General features: G+C 39.5%; 1 protein-coding gene and 1 long non-coding RNA gene across 2 annotated transcripts; one reads left to right on the top strand and one right to left on the bottom strand.

Annotated features, from left to right (window-relative positions):
* The first annotated feature begins 4,248 nt into the window (after window positions 1-4,248).
* On the top strand, window positions 4,249-18,066 carry LOC134459885 (tripartite motif-containing protein 16-like). The gene is made up of 7 exons (XM_063212386.1): window positions 4,249-4,769; window positions 13,980-14,058; window positions 14,608-14,703; window positions 15,166-15,399; window positions 15,480-15,636; window positions 15,763-15,822; window positions 15,913-18,066. The coding sequence occupies exons 1-7, from the start codon at window positions 4,258-4,260 to the stop codon at window positions 16,443-16,445; spliced, it is 1,671 nt and encodes a 556-aa protein (XP_063068456.1). The 5' UTR covers window positions 4,249-4,257; the 3' UTR covers window positions 16,446-18,066.
* LOC134459886 (uncharacterized) lies at window positions 8,192-9,377 on the bottom strand. The gene is made up of 4 exons (XR_010036892.1): window positions 9,239-9,377; window positions 8,835-8,934; window positions 8,642-8,724; window positions 8,192-8,218 (listed from the first exon to the last, which is right to left on the bottom strand). It is a non-coding gene; the product is annotated as an uncharacterized LOC134459886 (long non-coding RNA).
* Window positions 18,067-21,895: the final 3,829 nt, after the last annotated feature.

Below are 21,895 nucleotides of genomic sequence, written 5' to 3'. Positions count from 1 at the left end.
TGCTGATCGCTGACATCTTTGGTAGGAATATGTGTGTGTGTTTGCGTTTGGGTGTGTTTGCGTGTGGGTCTGTGTTGGTGCAAGTCAGTCTTGGCTCCTTCCTGATATTATACTGTATAAGTTCATACGTATACCGCATTGCAAAATGAATTTCATATACAGTATATCACGAAAGTGAATACACCCCTCACAGTTTTTGCAGATTTTTGAGTATACATTTTCATAGGAAAGCATTACAAAAATTTCACTTTGACACAATGATTAGTGACCTTTTAACAACTTATTTAACCGCTTAAATTTCTTGTTCACTCAGAAAAAAGCAAAATACACCCATTAATGTTTGAACATGTACTCACAAAAGTGAGTGCACCCCAGATTAAAATCCGGTAGAGAAGGGGCTGTGTTGGCTCGAATCGTCTTGAAATGAAAAGGGAGGTCATCAGTGTGCGCTTCAACCTTTCTTTGCATTAAACTTTTACATTTTGAGTCTGCATCTGGCTTAAATAGATCGGTGTGAGATTTGAATGCAATCCTATGGAGAATATCATGATCTGCTTCAGTAGTCACAGTGCATGTTGACATGCATGTTTGTTTTAGGTGTATTTCAGATTGCCAATGTTGACAGCATTCATGCATCCCCAAACCATGTCAGTCCCACTACCATGCGTGGCTACTGAGAGGATACACTTTTTTTGTAAAACTCACTTGTTTACCACCACACATGCTTGACACCATCTAAAGCAAATTTGTTTATCTTGGTCTCAAGAGAGATGAACAGACCAAGGATATGGATCACTGGAACCATGTCGTGTGATCTGAAGAGACCCAGATTAACAAATATACTTTAGATGGTGTCAAGCATGTGTGGTGGTAAACAAGTAAGTTTTACAAAAAAGTGTATCCTATCAAAAGCCAAGCATGGTAGTGGGACTGACATGGTTTGGGAATGCATGGATGCTGTCAACATTGGTAATCTGAAATACACCTAAAAGAAACATGCATATCAACATGCACTGTGACTACTGAAGCAGATCATGATATTCTCCATAGGATTGCATTCAAATCTCACACCAATCTATTTAAGCCAGGTGCAGACTCAAAATGTAAAAGTTCAATGCAAAGAAAGGTTGAAACGCACACTGATGACCTCCCCTTTCATCCCTTTTCATTTTGTTTCATTTCGAGCCAACACAGCCCCTTTTCTACCGGATTTTAATCTGGGGTGTACTCACTTTTGTGAGTACATGTTCAAACATTAATGGCTGTATTTAGTTTTTTTCTGAGTGAACAAGAAATTTAAGCGGTTAAATATGTTGTTAAAAGGTCACTAATCATTGTGTCAAAGTGAAATTTCTCTAATGATTTCCTATGAAAATATATACTCACAAATTTGCAAAAACTGTGAGGGGTGTACTCACTTGCGTGATATACTGTAAGTTGAAAAAGTATGTTCTCAAAATATTTGAATGGCAAGAATTCACACATAGGTGATAGGACCTCTGGACAGCCATTTTCAATAATAAAATGCCAAAAAAAAAAAAAGGGTAGATACACCGTTTTGCAATAAACTCTTCATACGTATATATAAATAATGAAATGAAAAATGAATGTAATTAAATTCACTCAGTTTAATGAAGAGCTAAGAAGATGTCATGATATCAATGTATGTGTAGTTGATTCGGCTATACTGACTGGTATGCTTCATACCTTTCAATCAGTTAAGTAAAACTTGCTATTAAGTATTATTGATGATCTCTCTCTCTCTCTCTCTCTCTCTCTCTCTCTCTCTCTCTCTCTCTCTCTCTCTCTCTCTCTCTCTCTCTCCTTCTTCTTCTTCTTCTTCTCAGTCTGGAACCAACTTCACATCCCTCTTCACTGCACTACTGACACTGAGATGGAATCCACAACCCAATCACTAGTGGTCTGCATTGGGAACCTGAAGAGTCTGTCATAACCGCCAGGAATGACCGTGTGACCATTCCCGTTGCAGACGGCCTGACTTGCACAATTGACAAGCTGTTCAAGCTTTACTGGGTCTGCAACTTGTTATATCCAGCACAGCTCAGCTCTGTTTTCACCTTCTTTGAATATGTTTATGACATTCCCATCTCAACCAACAAACGAACAAAGGCACTACAACTTCTCTCAAAGCTTCCCAGCAGCCCAGTGATCACTCAACATGTGTTTATGCCCAAAATGTAAATAGTTACTACAGACATCAAGAAAGTAGTTTGGCATCTTTGTCAAGTACACGCTTTGTCAGATGCACAGGATATGATGATAATTTGCAGCCAAGATGGCTGTTCAAGTGTACAAGGACTTACTATGTAGACACCACCTACGTAGACACCACCAGTCCACAACAACAGAAATGGGAGTATCTTTCAATGACTCTTTTGAATCCACTGACATTCAGACAGCCTATGCAGCTTCAAGTAACACCTGAAGAAAGAACATTTTGTGTCCCTTCTCAAGGACCGATTCTCCATAATTTACCAGTTAATGGCAATTTATCTGTGTTCATGCTTGTTAGGATTATTACAGGGAATTATTTTGATTATCATTTTGGCAACACTTTATTTTATCATTACATCTATTAGCTCTAATACATACAGTGTTAATGCCTGTATGCTGTATAAGTAACTTGTAAGGCATGCACTAAGCAAAATCAAACATACGTTAGGCATGTATTCGCAAATGCCTTGTTCATGCACTATTTGGGATTTATTACCTAATATAACCTCAGTAAGGACCTAACAAATGTTTGATTTCGCTTAGTACATGCCTTACAAGTTACTTATACAGGCATTAACTCATTGATGCTGGATGTTGCGTTGTGCAACATTGGCCCTGGCGCCTGGAGTTTTGTATGGCATCAGCACCCTTTTCTGCAAGTGCTTTAGGCATCAATGGGTTAACATTGTATGTATTAGTGCTAAGCGATGTAATGTTAAAATAAAGTGTTACCATCATATTTTTAAAAAATATATATGTTGTAAAACTGGACGATTGTGAAATGATATGATGTGGCAGATGTAAGACCCATTGATGTAATGCAGAGTTTTCATTCAGATGAACTGTCTCTTAACCCAAGGTACAATGTCTTTTCTTCCAATATGTTGGAACCTATTTCATAAGAATGTTATTTTCAAGAAACACTACTTAGAATTTCAAGACTTTCGGGTTTTGTAATACACCGGTAATGTTGTTAAGAGATGATAGTGTAGGAGTCATAATCATCAATACTTCATGAAATTCGCAGTGGTGTTAATTATTCTTGAAAAAGATCACATTTGTTATCTCCCCCTCTTCTGAAAAGCCTAACAAAAAAGAATATGACAGTAAAGTTAATGTAATACATTTTTTTTTTTAAATTGAATGTAAACACAACTCTACAAAAAAAAAAACGTTGCAGAGGTACGTAGTCAAGACTTTTGAAGATTGAACCTTGTAAACAAAAGTGTTTGCTAAATAAAAGTAACCCCCCCCCCTGTCACTTTCCATGTGATAATTGTCTGTATATTTTGAAAACTAGAAGTTTCAAGGTTTTTAATGCTGTCACTTTTATGTTTGAATGACAACTCACAGAGATAATTTGAAGTCAAAAAGACGTCCACAAAAATGACGTCAATAAAACCACCTACAAAATGACGTCAAAAACATGTCCTCTAAGACCCTATTTGGACTAGAGATGACCCTAATATGGACGTAGTACAGACGTCAAAAATGGACGTCCATTAGACGTCCGAAAAAGACGTCGTCTGGAGTAACAGTCTGCACCTTCAGATGACCTAAATTATACGTCCAAAAATGACCTAAAAAAGACGTCCTTTAAACGTCATTTTGTTTACTGGGTTGGAGCCCAAACCCACCAACAATCTCTCCATGAAACTTAATTGACAGACAGAATAGAAGTAGTGTCATAGGTTATTGTTGAGGAAGTGAAATAACATAGGCCCTAACAGAGCCGTAGAGATAACCATTAAATATTCACTAGGCTACTTCTGGCAGCTCATTAAAGTCTAATAATTGTAGCCTATACTATTTGGTTGGTGTGGAAATGACAAGCAGCTATACATAAGGCATTATGCTGTCAACAAGGCATTATGCTGTCTTGTTTTGCAACTCTAGAACTGCGTCAGAGACTCAATTGGCCACACCCATTTTTATGGGAAGTCCCACTTCAAGAGAAATGAAACTGATACTTCCTTGTAAGTGTACTACGTGTGTGTGTATGTTTTGGTGAAGTCTTTAACCATGGCAAATGCTAATTTGTTACTGTCCCAGGATGAGTTCGGCTGCCCAATATGTCTGGATCTTCTGAAGAATCCTGTGGCTATTCCATGTGGACACAGTTTCTGTATGGATTGTATCACAGGCTGTTGGGATGAGGAAGACCTGAAAGGAGTCTACAGCTGTCCGCAGTGCAGGCAGACCTTCACTCCGAGACCAGCCCTTGGGAAGAATACCATACTGGCAAATATGGTGGAAATGTTGAAAAAGTCAGGAATGCAGTCTGATTCTCCAACACTGACTTATGCTAAACCTGGAGATGTGGAGTGTGACGTCTGTACTGGGAGAAAACGGAAAGCTGTCAAGTCCTGTCTGGTGTGCCTGTCCTCTTATTGTGAAACTCATTTCAAGGCTCACAGCGACCTCTTCCCAGGCAAGAAACACAAAGTGATTGAAGCTGATGGTAAACTAAAGCATCTGATCTGCTCTCAGCATGACAAACCGCTGGAGGTCTTCTGTCGCACAGATCAAACATGTATATGTCAGTCCCTCCAGTTTTTCGCGATTCAGCGATCGCGTGGATTCATGCAAATTCAATGATATTCCGCATAATTTCACGATGCCGCGTAATTCCCGTAAAGCCGCATTTTTCCCGCAAAATTTCAACATTCCGTGGAGTTTATTGATTTATATTTTCGTCAAAAAAATAAAATTGTGACTACAATACCACCGGAGACGAAAACCAATACGAAGCATTTTTGTTAATATGTCACTGAAACATTGAAAAAGAATTGCCTGCTATTTCGGAAGTCGCGACCCTCATCTCAGCTGTTCCGCGTCTCTCCTCCCCTCCCTGACACATAGCCTACACGCAGGCGTCGGTGCTGCACACTCATAACCTTTTTTTTTTAACAGCAGTAGCCTACTTTTCAGTGCAATCCTGGGTGGAAAAAGTATTGTTGCCCATTTATCCATGACGAAGAAGTGTACACTCTTAAAAAGCCTGGGTCAAAAACAACCCAAATTGGGTTATTATCTGACCCAGGCCCTGGTTCAGTATTGGGCCTACCCTTTGGCTGGGTTAAAATATTTTAACCCTCACATTGGGTCATTCCCCTAAACCAACTAAATGGGTCATTCTGACCAAATTTGTGTGTTAAAAGAACCCATTAAATGGGTCAGACCTGCTACCACATTGTTGGGTCATATTGACTTCTTTGTTGGGTTCATACTTTAACCCAATATTGGGTATTTAAATTGCAAGGGGATTTACAAAAAACAATTATGACTTAACATTATTACATTAGGGTGAAATATACCAGAATTGTTGACCAATGCATTAATTAAGATCAATTTAAAAAAAACAAAATACAAGAATGCATAATATTTCAGATCTTTTTTTTATTGCTGAACAATGAAGATAATTAACAATACATTTCATAAAAGTATACTATAAAGATGCAAATCACAGCAGTGTAGCATTAACACATGATAGCATTGGAGCAATAAAACCTTAATTGAATTTACATGCATCTTTGTAGCCTCTTTGCAAAGACGGGTTATCAGCAAGACTGATCACTCATGACTGAAAAGACTCAACTACATCATAGCAACATTGCTATGACATTACCAAGAGCCTTAAGTAACAGGTTAAAACTCAGTCATTACAATATTGGTGACAGTATAGTTCAAACACAGGCTGTGCTAAACGGGATTAAAGGAAATGGTTCAGTTTTACCAATGCATTTGATTTCAGTGACACTGTACAATTATAGAATTTAAAAAAATTAGTTTCACCTTACCTTTTGTATAGCACGCTGTAAAACAGCACATTAAAATGTTTAACCCCTTTTCGAAGAGCCCATGTGCTTTTGCACAGATAATATGTTGCTTTTTAGCTATGAGTAAACAGGCCCGCCAGCAGGTCCATCTGCACAAACAGGCTTCTCACCGTACTTTTGGTTAATTACAAAATTTAAGGCAAGGCAAGGCAAGGCAAGTTTATTTATATAGCGCATTTCATACACAGGTGCAACTCAATGTGCTTCACAAAGTTAACAAATGTAAATGAAAGGAAACAGGGAAGAAAGAAGGAAATGAATTAGAGTCAAAAAGCATTTAAAAACATTAAGATAAAACATAAGGTAAAAATAATAATAAAATAAAATGAAACAAATTAAATAAAAAATAAAAATAATAAGAATAAGTAATTTAAGCTAGGGGAAAGCATCTGAGAACAGCTTTGTCTTGAGTCTAGATTTAAAGCTATCAATAGTGGGTGCATTTTTTATGTCATCTGGAAGCTGGTTCCAAAGCTTTGAAGCATAGAAGCTAAAGGCTGCCTCTCCACACTTTGTTTTGACTTTTGGAATCACCAGCAAATTCTTCTCCGTTGACCTTAGTGACCTAGTTGGTGCATACAGCTGAAACATATCCAGTAGATATGTGGGTCCCATTCCATTTAGTGATTTAAACACAAGTAGCATAGCCTTAAAATCAATTCTGTAGCTTACTGGGAGCCAATGCAGCGATCTTAAAATTGGAGTAATGTGGTCGAACTTCCTTGTCTTTGTAAGAACCCTTGCAGCTGCGTTTTGTACAAGTTGAAGCTGTTTAATGGTTTTATTGGGGAGGCCAGTAAAAAGACTGTTACAGTAATCAACTTTACTAGAAATAAAGGCATGTATTAGCTTCTCCAGATCATGTTTAGACATCAGGCCCCTAAATTTAGAGACGTTTTTTATGTGATAAAATGCAGACTTAGTAATAGCTTTCATGTGACTGTTGAAGTTTAGGTCACTGTCAATGAGGACCCCAAGATTTTTAACTGTTTCCCTTGCTTTCAGTCCCTTCGTTTCAAGGATAGTAGCAATCTTTTGTCTCTCCTCTCTTTTCCCAAATATAATTACTTCAGTTTTATCTGTGTTCAGCTGGAGGAAATTGTGAGACATCCATTTGTTAATTTGGTCCATGCAATGATAGAGTGATTCAAGGGGGTATAGTCATTTGGGGACATAGATAAGTAGAGCTGGGTATCATCCGCATAGCTATGGTAATTTATGGAGTTATTCTCGATAATGTGTCCCAGTGGCAACATATACAGATTGAACAGTAGTGGTCCCAGAATGGAGCCCTGGGGGACCCCACAATCCAGAGACATTGGTGATGAAGTATGTCTTCCAATGGCGACAAAAAAACTTCTTTGTTGTAAGTACGATTTTAACCAGTCGATCACTATGCCCGTAAAGCCAACCCAGTGTTCCAGTCTATGTAGTAGTATAGAATGATTAACTGTATCGAAAGCAGCACTCAAATCAAGAAGTACCAAGACGGATGATTTGCCAGCATCAGAATTCAATCTTATGTCATTCATAACTTTAATAAGAGCTGTTTCAGTGCTGTGGTAGGCACGGAAACCTGATTGAAACTTATCAAAATAGCTATTAGAGATTAGAATTTACAGTGCATTTACAGTGCATTTACAGTGCATCCATAACTGCGCTAACAGAGTGGTGTGAACTTTTTGTCCCCAGGTTGAAATTTGTCTTGGTCTCTACAGTCACTACATTCCATACAGTACTTACATAACCAGCATATAACAGAACATAAATAAAAAAAGAACATTGGAAAACATAGAAAACATTAAAATAAAAAACATCAAAGTGTGCACGGCATGTCAATGGCATGTCCATCCGTCATTAACAGACAAGGTATTCCCTGATGGGGAGTTATCCGAATAATATATTTCAAACACAGCATGTATTCAGTCCAAAAGAACTGACAGGGATGTCGCAACATTTAGATTGACAGTTTGTACAGGACCTTGTCTCGTGATCTGGCTTGAATGACATCACTACCTTTTCAAGGACTTAAAGTAGCTGGCTTGTAGATACTCATGGTTCACGTAGTAGATGATCTCCCAAAAACATGGTGAAGCTGTAGGTTGCATATCACTCATGGCGGCTCTTGGCATCTCACCATAAGTCTTGAAAAAGCAAAACAAAAGAAAAGTGTTAATGATTAAGACATGGCTCTTCCATCTCAGTCATCATAAATATGGTTTAGGGAAATTATATATATGTTATTTTTGACTTGACTGCATGTGCATTTTGGGTGCTACACGCTATGTCTGTTTTATATGTAAACAGATCATGCACTCATTAGAATGAGATGACGGACAGGGCTGGAAAAAAGAGGCTGTTGGGTCCTGACAAGCCAGTGGTAGTGAGAACAATATAATTAGATGTTGAAACTAGTAGGGATTTTCCTTTAAGGTTGTGTGTGTTTATCTGTGTTTGGTGTAGAGTGGAGTGTGCACGTGCATGATTTGTATGTGTGTGTGTGTGTGTGTGTGTGTGCGTGTGCGTGCACGCATGGGCTGTTATGCATGACATAAAAAAGATCTTACTTCCTACATCCTGATGTTTGAGGATTCCTAGGATAAGTAGTGTCGCAGACCCAGCAGAGAAGACGTCCTCTTTCATTTGTGTCCTACAGCAGAAAAAGAATGAATAACTATGAGTAATAGTAATTGGGATTTTACTGTGAAATATATAGTACAACTGGCACCCATGTTTACAATTATTGGATCATACACTCACATTTCAGTGCTGGGTTCTTCCCTCGATGCAGACACAGCTTCATACACATTAAGCGGTTTTGGTGCCAGGTCATCACGTCCATCAAGGAACGACTCCGTGCCTACCGGAATGACTGTGCCTACCAGTGCACAAAGAGGAAGACAAAAAGAAAGACAACAAGTTTGAGAGTTTGGCAGACAAATAGACAGAACATACAGTAAACCGTTGCAAAATTGTCTGAAGTGACACCAGACAGTACTGTAGGCATTCCATACACATTCACAGAATCAAAGAACAATATCAGGCCAGCTCTCATTGTGTGTGTGTGTGTGTGTGTGTGTGTGTGTGTGTGTGTGTGTGTGTGTGTGTGTGTGTGTGTGTGTGCATTAACGCCTGCTGTTGTGCATTGATATAAAAAAACTTACTTTATACATGCCGATGATATCCAAGAGCTTCTTGAATAAGTAGTGTGACCGCCGACCCAGCTGAGCAGCATTCTTCTCCTTTTACTTGTGTCCTACAGCCAAAAAGTAAGCAGTTATTGTGATTTCATGGTTAAAGTAATAGGCCTACAATACCAGCCTGATCTCCAAAAATTCTGTGCTCCTGGACACGGATGTTAAGGACACAAAATCCGTGTCCAGGAGCACAGATTTTGCCAAAATTCCGTGCTCCTGGACACGGAATTGTTTTCCGTGATGGGCACACGGAAGTGCTTTCCATATACTCACAGCACTGTGTTAACTCTATCATTAGAAAATATATACCAAATGCTAATCCTAAGCAAAATAATGCTATAGCAATTTAAGTTGTGCCCTGACCAAAACATTCCCTAACCTTAACCTGTCATTAAAGACATATTTTTGAGAAATACCTTTTCCAGTTGGTTGATAGGCTATCAAATTCATATAATGAATGAAAGAATACTAGCTGTGCCCAGACCAAAACAATCCCTAACCCTAACCTGTCAGTAAGAAATGCTTTTTTTGAGAAAAAATATTTGATTGAGGTCAAAGACTGTGGAAACATAGAGCTGTGGGAGAACAAAGAGAGCACTTCTGTGTGTCCATCACGGAAAACAATTCTGTGTCCAGGAGCACGGAAAACAATTCCGTGTCCAGGAGCACGGAATTTTGGCAAAATCCGTGCTCCTGGACACGGATTTCGTGTCCTTAACATCTGTGTCCAGGAGCACAGCATTTTTGGAGATCATGTTGACAATACAGTTGACATACACATTTATCCTGAACTGCGTTGTTGGGTCCTGACAAGCCAGTGGTAGTGAGAACAATATAATTGGATGTTGAAACTAGTAGGGATTTTCCTTTAAGGTTGTGTGTGGTGTAGAGTGGGGTGTGCATGCGCATGTTTTGTACGTGTGTGTATGAGCATATGTGTGTGTGTGTGCGTGTGCGTGTGCGTGTGTGTGTGCGCGCGCGTGCACGCATGGGCTGTTATGCATGACATATAAAGATCTTACTTCCTACATCCTGATGTTTGAGGACTCCTCGGATAAGTAGTGTCGCAGACCCAGCAGAGCAGAAGTACTCTTCTTTCATTTGTGTCCTACAGCAGAAAAAGAATGAATAACTATGAGTAATAGTAATTGGGATTTTACTGTGAAATATATAGTACAACTGGCACCCATGTTTACAATTATTGGATCATACACTCACAGTGCTGGGTTCTTCCCTCGATGCAGACACAGCCTCATACACATTAAGCGGTTTTGGTCCCAGGTCATCACGTCCATCGAGGAACGACTCCGTGCCTACCGGAATGACTGTGCCTACCAGTGCACAAAGAAGAAGGCAAAAAGAAAGACAACAAGTTTGAGAGTTTGGCAGACAAATAGAGAGAACATACAGTAAACCGTTGCAAAATTGTCTGAAGTGACACCAGACAGTACTGTAGGCATTCCATACACATTCACAGAATCAAAGAACAATATCAGGCCAGCTCTCATTGTGTGTGTGTGTGTGTGTGTGTGTGTGTGTGTGTGTGTGTGCACGCGCATTAACGCCTGCTGTTGTGCATTCATTTAAAAAACTTACTTCATACATGTGCTGATGATATCCAAGAGCTTCGCCAACCCAGCTGAGCAGCATTCTTCTCCTTTTACTTGTGTCCTACAGCCAAACAAATAAGCAGTTATTGTGATTTTGTTGTTAAAGTAATAGGCCTACAATACAGTTGACATACACATTTGTCCTGAACTCAGTCACTTACATCTCTCAGACAATCCAAATCGGTTTTCATCGGTTTACTTCTTCAGTGACTTAGTTCCAGCTTCTTACACATCCAGCTGTCTTGGTAACAGGTCAGAGGAAAGACGTCCATCTTATCCAGAGCATAAGAGATTTAAAAAAAAAAAAAAGACAAAACGTTACAGAGCTTTGCAGACACACCTTCAAAACATACAGGCAACCTAAATATATGAAAGGCTTTTGTCTCACTACTGTAGTGCACACAACAACTTTACATATTTCATTAACAAAAATATAAACCAACCAGTCTTCGGAAATACTGCACATACTACAGAGTACAATATCACACAGTCACACTAGAACTAAACGGTCTCTGGGACAACTACACACGCACGATTTGCGGCTGATATCATGCATAGCTTGTTGAAGTAGCTGTTGCCTTATAGAGCTCTAGCCACAACTTTCTTTAAACCAGGAAACTTCCCTGTAGCGTCAACAACATTGATTCTCAAGGGTCAACAAAGCAACAAATCCCTGCTCGTGAAAGAGAGAAATTGGCTAACTATAACCCTCCACATTAAAGCCTTATGATTTTGGAACACAACGACAGGTGAATGTAAACAGTTTTCCACGCAGCCAGCTTCATCCGCATACGGTAATCAAACAGTTATGTAGTACACAAGCTACGACGCTAACCAAACAAGCAAAGCACATAGCACATACGAGCCGAGATAAGAAACGTCAGTTGACACAAACAATAAACCATTGTCGCGACAACATTTTCTTGCGCAAGCAAGCTGACCAAGCACATGATGCGACTTACCACACCTAACATGCCGGTAATATTATGCGCGAGCTCTTCCTCTGCCTTTATCAGAGTTCGGACTCGCAGTGAGCTCAGAATATCGCAGGCGAAGTCAAGTCACACAAGCACTTAGTTGCACCCACAAAACTAGTTCTAGGTGATACAAAAAAAGAAGAAAGTTCACCGACTTCCCTGATGTAGAACTATCATGACACTTGTGGTAACCGAAGACACTGACAGTCTTCAGATGCCAGCTTGCCCCCCAAACGAAAATGCTGTCGTTATTGCATTCTAGGTTGGGTTGAGCAGGTGAAGTAGCGGCCCTTCCTAAAAAAAATCTCTGGTAGCGGCTAGATATAATTTGTCAGATTTGTGTTAGTTTAGCGTCCTGCATTAGGTATCGCTGGTGTAGTGGACACACTTAGCCCAATCTACCTAAAAAGTATCCGCCCAATCTGACAGCCAACCATCCGTTATGAGCTATATTAAGCGAAATAGCAACCAAATGAATCCCAGAAGGGCTAACATTATGACTTACCGTAGCTAACTAACCACCGTTGACAGAACCTGGACGAAGGCTGGAGGAACATGTAACTTTCCAATGAAATGTAGCCTACATTTGTAAAATTCATTAAAGCAAGCATCTATATTCCCAAATCCACCAGCAAACCGCTGCGGTTATGACTAAGTGCTTATTCATTTGCTCCCCTTAAAAGACTAGTTAATACCGTTTCCTCCTATTACTCGAAATGTGTAACTTTCTATGAAATGTGCCTTTGCTTTCCACAAACAGGAACTCACGGCTGACGCACATTTACATCGCATATGGCAAGTTTACATAAAAGGCGCACACTTACCGAAACAATACTTTCAGAAGCCATCCGATGTCCTCTCATCTGGACGTTGGTAGCCCGGTAGCCGTTTTGGCAATGGCGACCGGTAAAATTCAAAATTCAAATATCGTTGACAAGATAACTTAGATTACAGGGTTGAAATGACCCAGGGCCTGGGTGCTGATGTGGGTTTGGCCAATAACCCAGGTAATGGGTCAGAAAAATAACCCAATATGGGTTATATTTAACCCATTTTTTATAGAAAAGCAATTGACCCAGGGGTTTAGTCAAAGTAATAACCCAGCTCTTTTTAGAGTGTATGCAGTCATGAAATAGTGACGGTACTGTTGCACAGTAGCAAACATCTTAGGCTACATTTTTGCGGAACTTCTCCACTCTCCCCTGTCGCTTTCATGAGCATGCTACCCGACGGTCGTTGTCTGATCTTTTTTTCAATGTTCGCTAATGTTTGTAATTTAGGGGTCTATGTCTATGCGTAGGCACAAGCCTTCTGATAACAATCACCGTAGTGCCGATCGCAAAGGTTTCGGAAGTGTGAAGTTTTGCAACTTGTTTCAGTCAAGGACACCGAGATAGGAAGTGAACGGCCCGTCCACGCTTTCACTGTGTTATTGCAATAAAGTCTTGCGAATCCATGCAACCATGCACACAGCCATGTCAACGAGAGCGTGTATGCCATCACAACTTTGCATCAAGCAAATAATATGCAAAAGCTTGCAATACGAGCACGAGAGAGAGAGAGAGAGAGAGAGAGAGAGAGAGAGAGAGAGAGAGAGAGAGAGAGAGAGAGAGAGAGAGAGAGAGAGAGAGACGCGTCTTCCAACAGGTGACATTGTAACGCTTGCATATAGCCTAGGCCTACTGTACTCCGCGACGCTCTTCATTAGGCCTAGTGGTAGCCTAGGCTATACCCACAAGTATTTTTTCATAAGGCGCTGTCCCGTTTTCCCCCGAAGTCGTTTTAAAATATCGACAGAGATTTATGAGTGTCGCGGCCATGATTTTTTTTACACATTGGACGCACTGGCTAATAAGACGCTCTGACAGTTTTTGACAATATTTTATTATTCTATTATAGCCTATAGGAAGTGTGTTTCTGAATCTCTCTCTCTTTTGTCTTAAGCCTGCTTAGACTGATTGTGGTTTTCAGTTACCAAAAACCCAGAAAGGGATGCAAAATCTTTGCAAAAAATGAGAAAATGCCGCAAAATCTTTGCAAAAAATGAGAAAATGCCGCCACAAAATCAGGCATTTTGACCGCAAAAATCACAAAATCCCAGTGCAAAATCCTGGAGGGACTGATATGTGTGCTGTGTGTTATGGATGAACACAATGGGCATAAAGCAGTTTCAGTTGCAGCAGAGCGAACTGAGAAACAGGTAAGAACATTCAGTAATCATTAACTGGTTTATGCTGTTCTTTGGTAAAAACACTGTTACTGCCAGACATAATAGTGCACAGATTGAGGCGAGGTGGTGAAGCACCTGCCTCTTTTTGCCCTCCTGGACAAAACTTTCTTTTTGAAAGTTCTTTTTTGTTTTGTTTTGTTATTTTCCACAATGATTTGAGGTCTTTGTTGACATGATAATCTAGAAATGCTTGACAATTAATAATAGATCAGTATGATAATAATAGGGATATGTAATGTATCAATAGGCCTAATTATATAATCAGTATAAAGCTAAGGCAGCCTGAAGCTCCACATGCCCCCCCAGCACCTGCCCCCAAAATGTCTGTGCACGCCAGTGCTTCCATAGATTTTGGACCTGTTGTGATAAGTTGAGATAAAAGTTGGTTAATATCATAGAAAACAAAGTAGGCCTATATGTTGTATGAGATCAGTGGTCTGTCCTTACTCAAAAAAAGGTGGTGTCATGTGTATGTCATGTGTCATCATTACTATATATAACCATGTGCTTGCCAAACAGAAAGAGTTGGGCCAAAGCCGAGTGAAATGTACGCTGACAATCCAGGAGAAACAAAAGCACCTGGAGGAGCTGAAGGAAGCCGTCAGGGTGATGAAGGTGAGGGAGAAGTAGAGCTATTTAAGTACAGGAAACATCAAAATGATTTCTATTCACATTCACACGTTATTTTTGTGTGCGAGAGACATTGCATGCAATGACTCTTTTCTTCATAGCTTTTTTTTTAACTTGAAGTTGGTCAACTGTCACAGGGCAAAAGCAACTTTTTAAATTGGTTTTACTTACCCCAACAGTTCTCTGAGAATTGTTAACTTGCCATTATTGCTATCAAACAGTGGTTGAACAGTTCAAATAGCAATGAGTAACAGTGACAGCGCAAACATTAAATAAATAAAAAAGGGAACTTATTCCAAATAACTAAAACTACTGTACATGTCTATACATGCATAAATATGACTTACGAGCCACAGAGGCGAACACCTTTCACAGTAGCCAGTTCACAGGCAAAATGCATTCATTGGAGGGTGCTAACGTCTTGTAAAATTATGTATCTCCATACAGCAATCTGCTCAGGCAACAGTGGAGGACACTGAGGGGATCTTTGCTGAAATGATTCGTTCCATTCAGAGAAGATGCTCTGAGGTGACAAAGCTGATCAGAGATCAGGAGAAGGCTGATGTGACTCAAGCTGAAGAACTCATGAAGACACTGGAGCAGGAGATTGCAACGATGAAGAAGAGAGATGCTGAACTAGAACGCCTGTCAAAAACACACAACCATACAAGCTTTCTCCAGGTAATACATTTTAAAAAAAGAATCTATGAAAATGTGTATGTAATTTCCAATATCCTCATCACTATATTTTGTCTCAACAGAGTTTTCCGTCTCTGTGTTCCTTAACTGTCCAAGAAAGTTCAATATCAGGCATCAGTTCAGATGTGTCATTTGAGAAAGTGACACTGAGTGTGTCTCAGCTGAAAGACAAACTGGAAGACTTCCTTAAATGGGGGACATGCAGCATAACAGAAACTGGTATGGACTACCCCAATTATGTCTAAATATAACTGCATGAACCTGGACATTAGGCTAGTTTTATAATTCAGCTCTAGAATACATCTGAATTAAATAGGCCTGCTAATTGATGTCTTTTCTCTTCAGTCAAACTCATCACCCTGTTGCAGCCTCGGGAGCCCTTGACCCGGGGAGATTTCTTAAAATGTAAGTGTACATCACATTTCAAGCATACAGCCCAGCTGTTTTGGTGACTTGTGACATTAACATTGTTTTTTCTATACTTCTCTCAACTAGATTCCTATCAGCTTCATCTAGATCCAATCACTGCAAATCAATTTCTACAGCTGTCTGAGGAAAATAAGGAAGTTACCTGCACTCTAGTGCAGCAACAATGTCCCAATAATCCAGGGAGGTTTGACCACTGGTGCCAGGTGCTGTGTAAAGAGAGTATGTCTGGAAGATGCTATTGGGAAGTAGAGTGGAGTGGACTAAAGAAGTACTCAAAAGAGATTTCGGTTGCTCTTTCATTTAAAGAGATCACCAGGAAAGAAGAAATAAGATCTCGATTTGGGTACAATCAGCACTCCTGGAGTTTGACTTGTTCACACTCCTCAAGCTTTTTCATACACAATAGAAAGGAAATCAACCTCAATGTAATCCCAGGGTCTAGAATTGGAGTGTATGTGGATCACAAAGCTGGAATTCTGTCTTTTCACAGTGTCCATGGTGACACAATGACTCTCCTGCACAAAATACAGACCACATTCACTCATTCCCTCTACCCAGGCTTTTGGTTAGCTCTTGGATCAAAATTAAATCTGTCTTAGAGCACATTTCCATACGCTAATGTCAACAAGCGTCTTCACCTCAAATCTTTTTGTCTTTACCACAAGTTTTCCCCCTGTTCATGGCAAACTACCTTGATGTCAAGACAGACCAACATGTGACTCGGTGTGTCTTTATTTTATTAAGACATTTTATTATTATTTTATCTGTCAGGCAGTTGTGGCGTCTTAAGACCAGAGGGTTGCAGGTTTGAATCCCACCCTCATCTCTCCCTACATTTTCACCTGGCTGAAGTGACCTTGAGCAAGACATCATTGCTCTAGACCAGTTTTTCCCAGCCTTTTTTGTCCTGCGTACCCCCTAAGCAATTTTTTCATACGATGAGTACCCCCTCGCCCTCATTCATGCTCTGTTCCTCTATCCCAATGTGACTACACTCAATATATTTGTTATAATTATATTTTTCTACGTACCCCCTGAGGTTTGCTCGTGTACCCCTAGTGGTACACGTACCCCTGGTTGGGGAACACTGCTCTAGACCAGTGGTTCCCAACCTATGGGTCGGGACCCAATCTATGGGTCGCCAAAGATCCACAGAGGGTCGCGAAGCCTTCTTGATTTTAAGGGGTTTAATTTGAAATACCATATAGTCCATGTTGAATAAATGACAAAGCATGTATTTAACTAGTAATATATGCATATAAGCAACAAAAGGTAAGTGCTACATTAAACAATAATTCTATATCTGGCCCAAGATGAATTAAGGAATACAATACCTAACTAAAATGAGTTTTCGCCGGAAACAGAGGCTATCATTTATCGATCATTGCACGATTGGGTCACCAAAGCTTACAACGGTAAAAACATGGGTCCCTGAAGAAAAAGGTTGGGAACCGCTGCTCTAGACTGTAACCAATACCCTGTATCTATAATAACTGTAAGTTGCTTTGGATAAAAGTGTCAGCTCAGTGTCATGTGATGTAATGAATATCGCTACCTCAATTTCTTTTGCAACATGGGCTGAGATGAGGTAGGAAATGTGGTAACACTTTAGAATAACTATTCACAGCTTTATATACATGTTATTAACATTTAATAATACTTAACATTTAACAAAGCATTTACAAATGTTTGTAAATGACTAATAACCAAACTACGTCTGCACAGTGGAGTGGGAATCAAATTCTACTGTGTGAGTTTCATGTGGTTTCATGCCTTTTGGTCTTTGGAGGAGAAACTTCCAGGACCGATGCGACTGCACTGTGTCTGCTGTGTTAACATAGTATTTCTCGCCCATTTATAAACATTTGTGAACATTTTCTTGATAATTAGCTCATTATTTATAAATAGGTAGTTATTCTAAAGTGTTAACGGAAACGTTTTATTCTGTGGATCCCTGTATATTTTTATTTCATCGCTGTATTTGTTATTCTTTGGAAGTGGCCTGCCACATATCAGTCATGTGATTTTACTAATTTAAAGCCAATTAAAGATTATTTTGATTCAAAGTTATTTTACTCAGCCTTAAACATCATTTAAAAAATATAGCCATATATTGGTTGGTTATGGAGTTAATAATTGTGATGTAAAATCTTGTCAGGTGAATGCTGTGCATGACATTCCACTGGAACATTCATCTGACATCTGCATGTGACAATAAATACTATTTGGACACACAAACATGCTAAACAAAGTTACCCTTTGTTATTCTTGAAAGATTTAACATCATTCTAAACATTAAAAAAAACATTATTGATAAACATCAATGAGATAGTAGACAAACTGTTTGTAACAATTTTATGACCAAAATTCAGCATGAATGTAACTTCCACCACACCACTGTCATTTCCACCACAATGTGACCTGTGCTGACACAATGTTCTACACAACGACTGGTCCAGGCCACAGTCCTGTCCCGCGTTGACTACTGCAACTCAGTCATGACAGCTCACTCATGACCTTATGTTACTTGAAGAGAACTGCGTTACTCCAGCACAAGCCGTCTGGCTCTGCCATCCAGTCGCTCTAGGTACTCACAGTCAAGACTGGCTATTCACACCCGGGTGCATCCAGTTTTTTTCACTGTAGGCCTACCTACCTGTACTACCATGCATCTGTTGAATGAAAGAGACGCAATACTTGCATGCGACTTTTACTTAAGTACATTTTTGGCGTACAACTTTTACTTTCACTTGAGTATTTTTTTCGCAGGGTACTTCTACTTTTACTTAAGTACACAACTTCAGTACTTTTTCCACCTCTGCATCTGGGTATGAATACATACATGTAGCTACTGTTACTATTTCCATCTGGGTGTGTGTAGCCAATGTAGAGTAGAGTAAGTAGAGTAGAGTAACATGTATTGATCCCGAAGGAAATTTAGGTGACAAGTATGTGTTCAAGTATGTGTATGCATTTGGGAGGGTGGTGAGTGTTTACTATGAGGTCACATGACCCTTATGTCACTTTATAGGCCATACACAAAGCCCTGATGAAGACCGGTGTGGTCAAAACATGTTGGCACTTTTAATCATGTTTTAGCACAAAGATAATAAAGACATTTTAAATTCACTTCCTCTTTTTTCACTTGGATTTGCCTGGATCATCCCTTTTTTTGTTAAATTGGACTGACCCCCTTCATCTTCAACATACTGAAGAAGATACTGCGAGTTTTTGAGCTACCAGCTATCTTGTGTTTTACTTCAAGGAGTTAGTTCTTCCTGTATACTCTTTTCAGCTTGCCTTACACCAAGATATTGATGATATCTCCTGCTAGACACTCCTAAAAAGAATAGGTGATTAATTAGCATTCATTTCATCTTCATCTCATGACGGTCACATGGGGATCATTACTCAATGGTTTGAGTACTCAATCTAACACACAGACAAACAAGACACAAAGTTATTGTAATGTTTTTAATCATTTTAAAATATTGTAGGATTTCAGCACCTCCGAATCTAGCCTATTTTCTAACATATTTTTTTCTAAAACAACAAAGAGTTAAAAATAAGACCCAGACCCAGACCCAAAGGTTTCCCTTCAACAGCTACTACAAAATAATTTCATTAGATCAAATACACTATTCAATAGACCTAACAATTACTTAATAACAATCATTAATAGCACTTGGGCCCGCTAATAGTTAATAGTAAATGGGAGAGAGAGAGAGAGAGAGAGAGAGAGAGAGAGAGAGAGAGAGAGAGAGAGAGAGAGAGAGAGAGAGAGAGAGAGAGAGAGAGAGGAGAGAGGCCTTTAGGAAGTTGTGCCAACAGGAATGCTGGTTTTTGATTACTGTTCAGAATGACAGGATACGGCACTGAAAGCAGAACTGTGGCCATAGATGGCTCAAAGGAACGTAGGTCACTATTTCAGGTATGTATCACTATTCCCTGGATTGTGTGTGTGTGTGTGAGAGAGAGAGAGAGAGAGAGAGAGAGAGAGAGAGAGAGAGAGAGAGAGAGAGAGAGAGAGAGAGAGAGCAAATCTGTGTGCACGGGTTAGTGTGTGAATAATCACAGTGATGTATACATACTGTATTCATTCTGTCCCCCAGATCTCACTATTGACCAGCAGGAGGTGCTGTATCACCGCTGGATCCAGAGCTGTTTATAACTTATATCTTTAAATCAAGTCAAGTCAAGAGTACTTTATTGTCAAAAAATCTATGTAACAGGGTTAGCACAGAAGTTTGAAATTGCGTTTGACCAGTCTCCAATGTGCAGTTTGACTAAAAACATTTTAATAAGACATTGACAATAATCTATGTAACAGGGTTAGCACAGAAGTTTGAAATTGCGTTTGACCAGTCTCCAATGTGCAGTTTGACTATAAACATTTAAATACGACAATATTAGCAATAATCTCTCTCTCACACACACACACACACACACACACACACACACACACACACACACACACACACAGACACACACACACACACACCTTACTCATACATGAAATTGCAATTCTTTCTCTGACACATTCACTCACAGCATACACACAGACAATACACATTCACACGGGCAGTTCTTCAAACTCTAACATACTGATATAGACATGTACAACACACACACACACACTGCAAGAGTACTGACAACACACACACACACACACACACACACACACACACACACACAAACACACAGACACACACAGACACAGCAGCAGAAGTACAATCAGTGGTCTTAGTAGTAAGCAGGTTGCGGTACCGCTTCCCTGATGGTAGAAGGGAGAACAGTCTGTGTGCTGGATGAGTTCTTGAGTTGTGTCTTTGATGATGTTCATTGCCCTCTTGGAACAGTGTGAAGTGTACAGTTCCTGGATGGCTGGTAGGGGTGACCTGACGATTTTCTGCTGTCCTCACCACCCTCTGTAGCGCCTTTTTGTCTGCAGCAAGGCGTTTACTGTATAAACGGCTCTGACTGGATCTCCCTCTCGACAGGCGATGTGGAAGGCCGTCCAGCCGTCCTTGTTCTTCAGGGAGGCGCTCGCTCCAGCCCCCAGCAACAGCTCCATCACCTCCAGACTACAGTACGCCTGGTGCAGGCCATCATCAGGGGGGTCCAATAGGGTGTAGGGTCAGGATTGGAAAACAACAACAACACATGCATTTTTTGCGCAGTACCACAACTACTTTTTAAATTAATTTTATTAATTTTATTTGAACTATGAAGTTGACTTGGATTAATAATCTATATACTCCACTCTATTTATTATTCCCTAATTTCTCTTCTGGATCAATAAAGTAACTATTGATTCTATGCTGCAAAATTAATTATTTACCTGTTACAGTACTGCATTTGCTGCATTTACAGCACTGCATTTGCACTTCATTGCATTTTCCTTACATTGATTTACAGCATTGGTTATTCATTGCCTTTACAAAATTTCCAAAGTTGAATCTCTACTTTGTTTAATTATTTGTCGCAAATATTCCTTCAAATCAAGACCACACAAATATTGCTTAATTTTACATCCACACCAATAATGATAATAATTATTGCCTAGTAGCAATATCATCATACAACAATACTCAAAACAATGCAAAAACAAAAAATAAAATAAAATAATAAATTAATTTAAATTAAATTAATTAAATTTAATTTAAAAAGTAGGCTATGAGCTTAATACTAAAAAAGTATAGGTGAAAAACAAAGAACAAAAAAAAAGAATAGAAATAAGAACCGAAGACATCAGGAGGTGTCCTGAATAGGATCAGTGAGCTGCTTTTGTTAGAGATGACATGTTTCATTTCCACATTTCATCAAATATTCACAAAGTTAGATTCTCCTACAGATTTAAACTGTAGTTTTCAGCTACACAGTGCACCTTTAAAAGGTGGGTATAAAAGGTATAGAAGGTAGCCTGATAAACCAGCCTAAACGCGAGGTTGGATGCAGCGGGGGGCGCTGGTTTATCAGGTTATATAAATGGGACTTTACATGTACACAAAAATGTGTGTTGCACGAACACATCAAGGTAAAAAGGACC

The sequence above is a fragment of the Engraulis encrasicolus genome, chromosome 12, assembly GCF_034702125.1.
Source record: "Engraulis encrasicolus isolate BLACKSEA-1 chromosome 12, IST_EnEncr_1.0, whole genome shotgun sequence".
Classification (NCBI taxonomy): domain Eukaryota; kingdom Metazoa; phylum Chordata; class Actinopteri; order Clupeiformes; family Engraulidae; genus Engraulis; species Engraulis encrasicolus.
Note: the sequence above shows the minus strand (reverse complement) of the source record. Positions and strands in the feature narration are given on the sequence as shown.

What these genes read in the sequence shown, in the direction of transcription:
- LOC134459885 (XM_063212386.1), top strand. Translation starts at nt 4,258, where the DNA reads ATGGCAAATGCTAATTTGTTACTGTCCCAGGATGAGTTCGGCTGCCCA. An exon ending in TGTCGCACAGATCAAACATG is followed by an intron (nt 4,770 to 13,979) that starts TATATGTCAGTC and finishes CCTGGAGGGACT; the next exon opens with GATATGTGTGCTGTGTGTTA. An exon ending in CCGGGGAGATTTCTTAAAAT is followed by an intron (nt 15,823 to 15,912) that starts GTAAGTGTACAT and finishes TCTCTCAACTAG; the next exon opens with ATTCCTATCAGCTTCATCTA.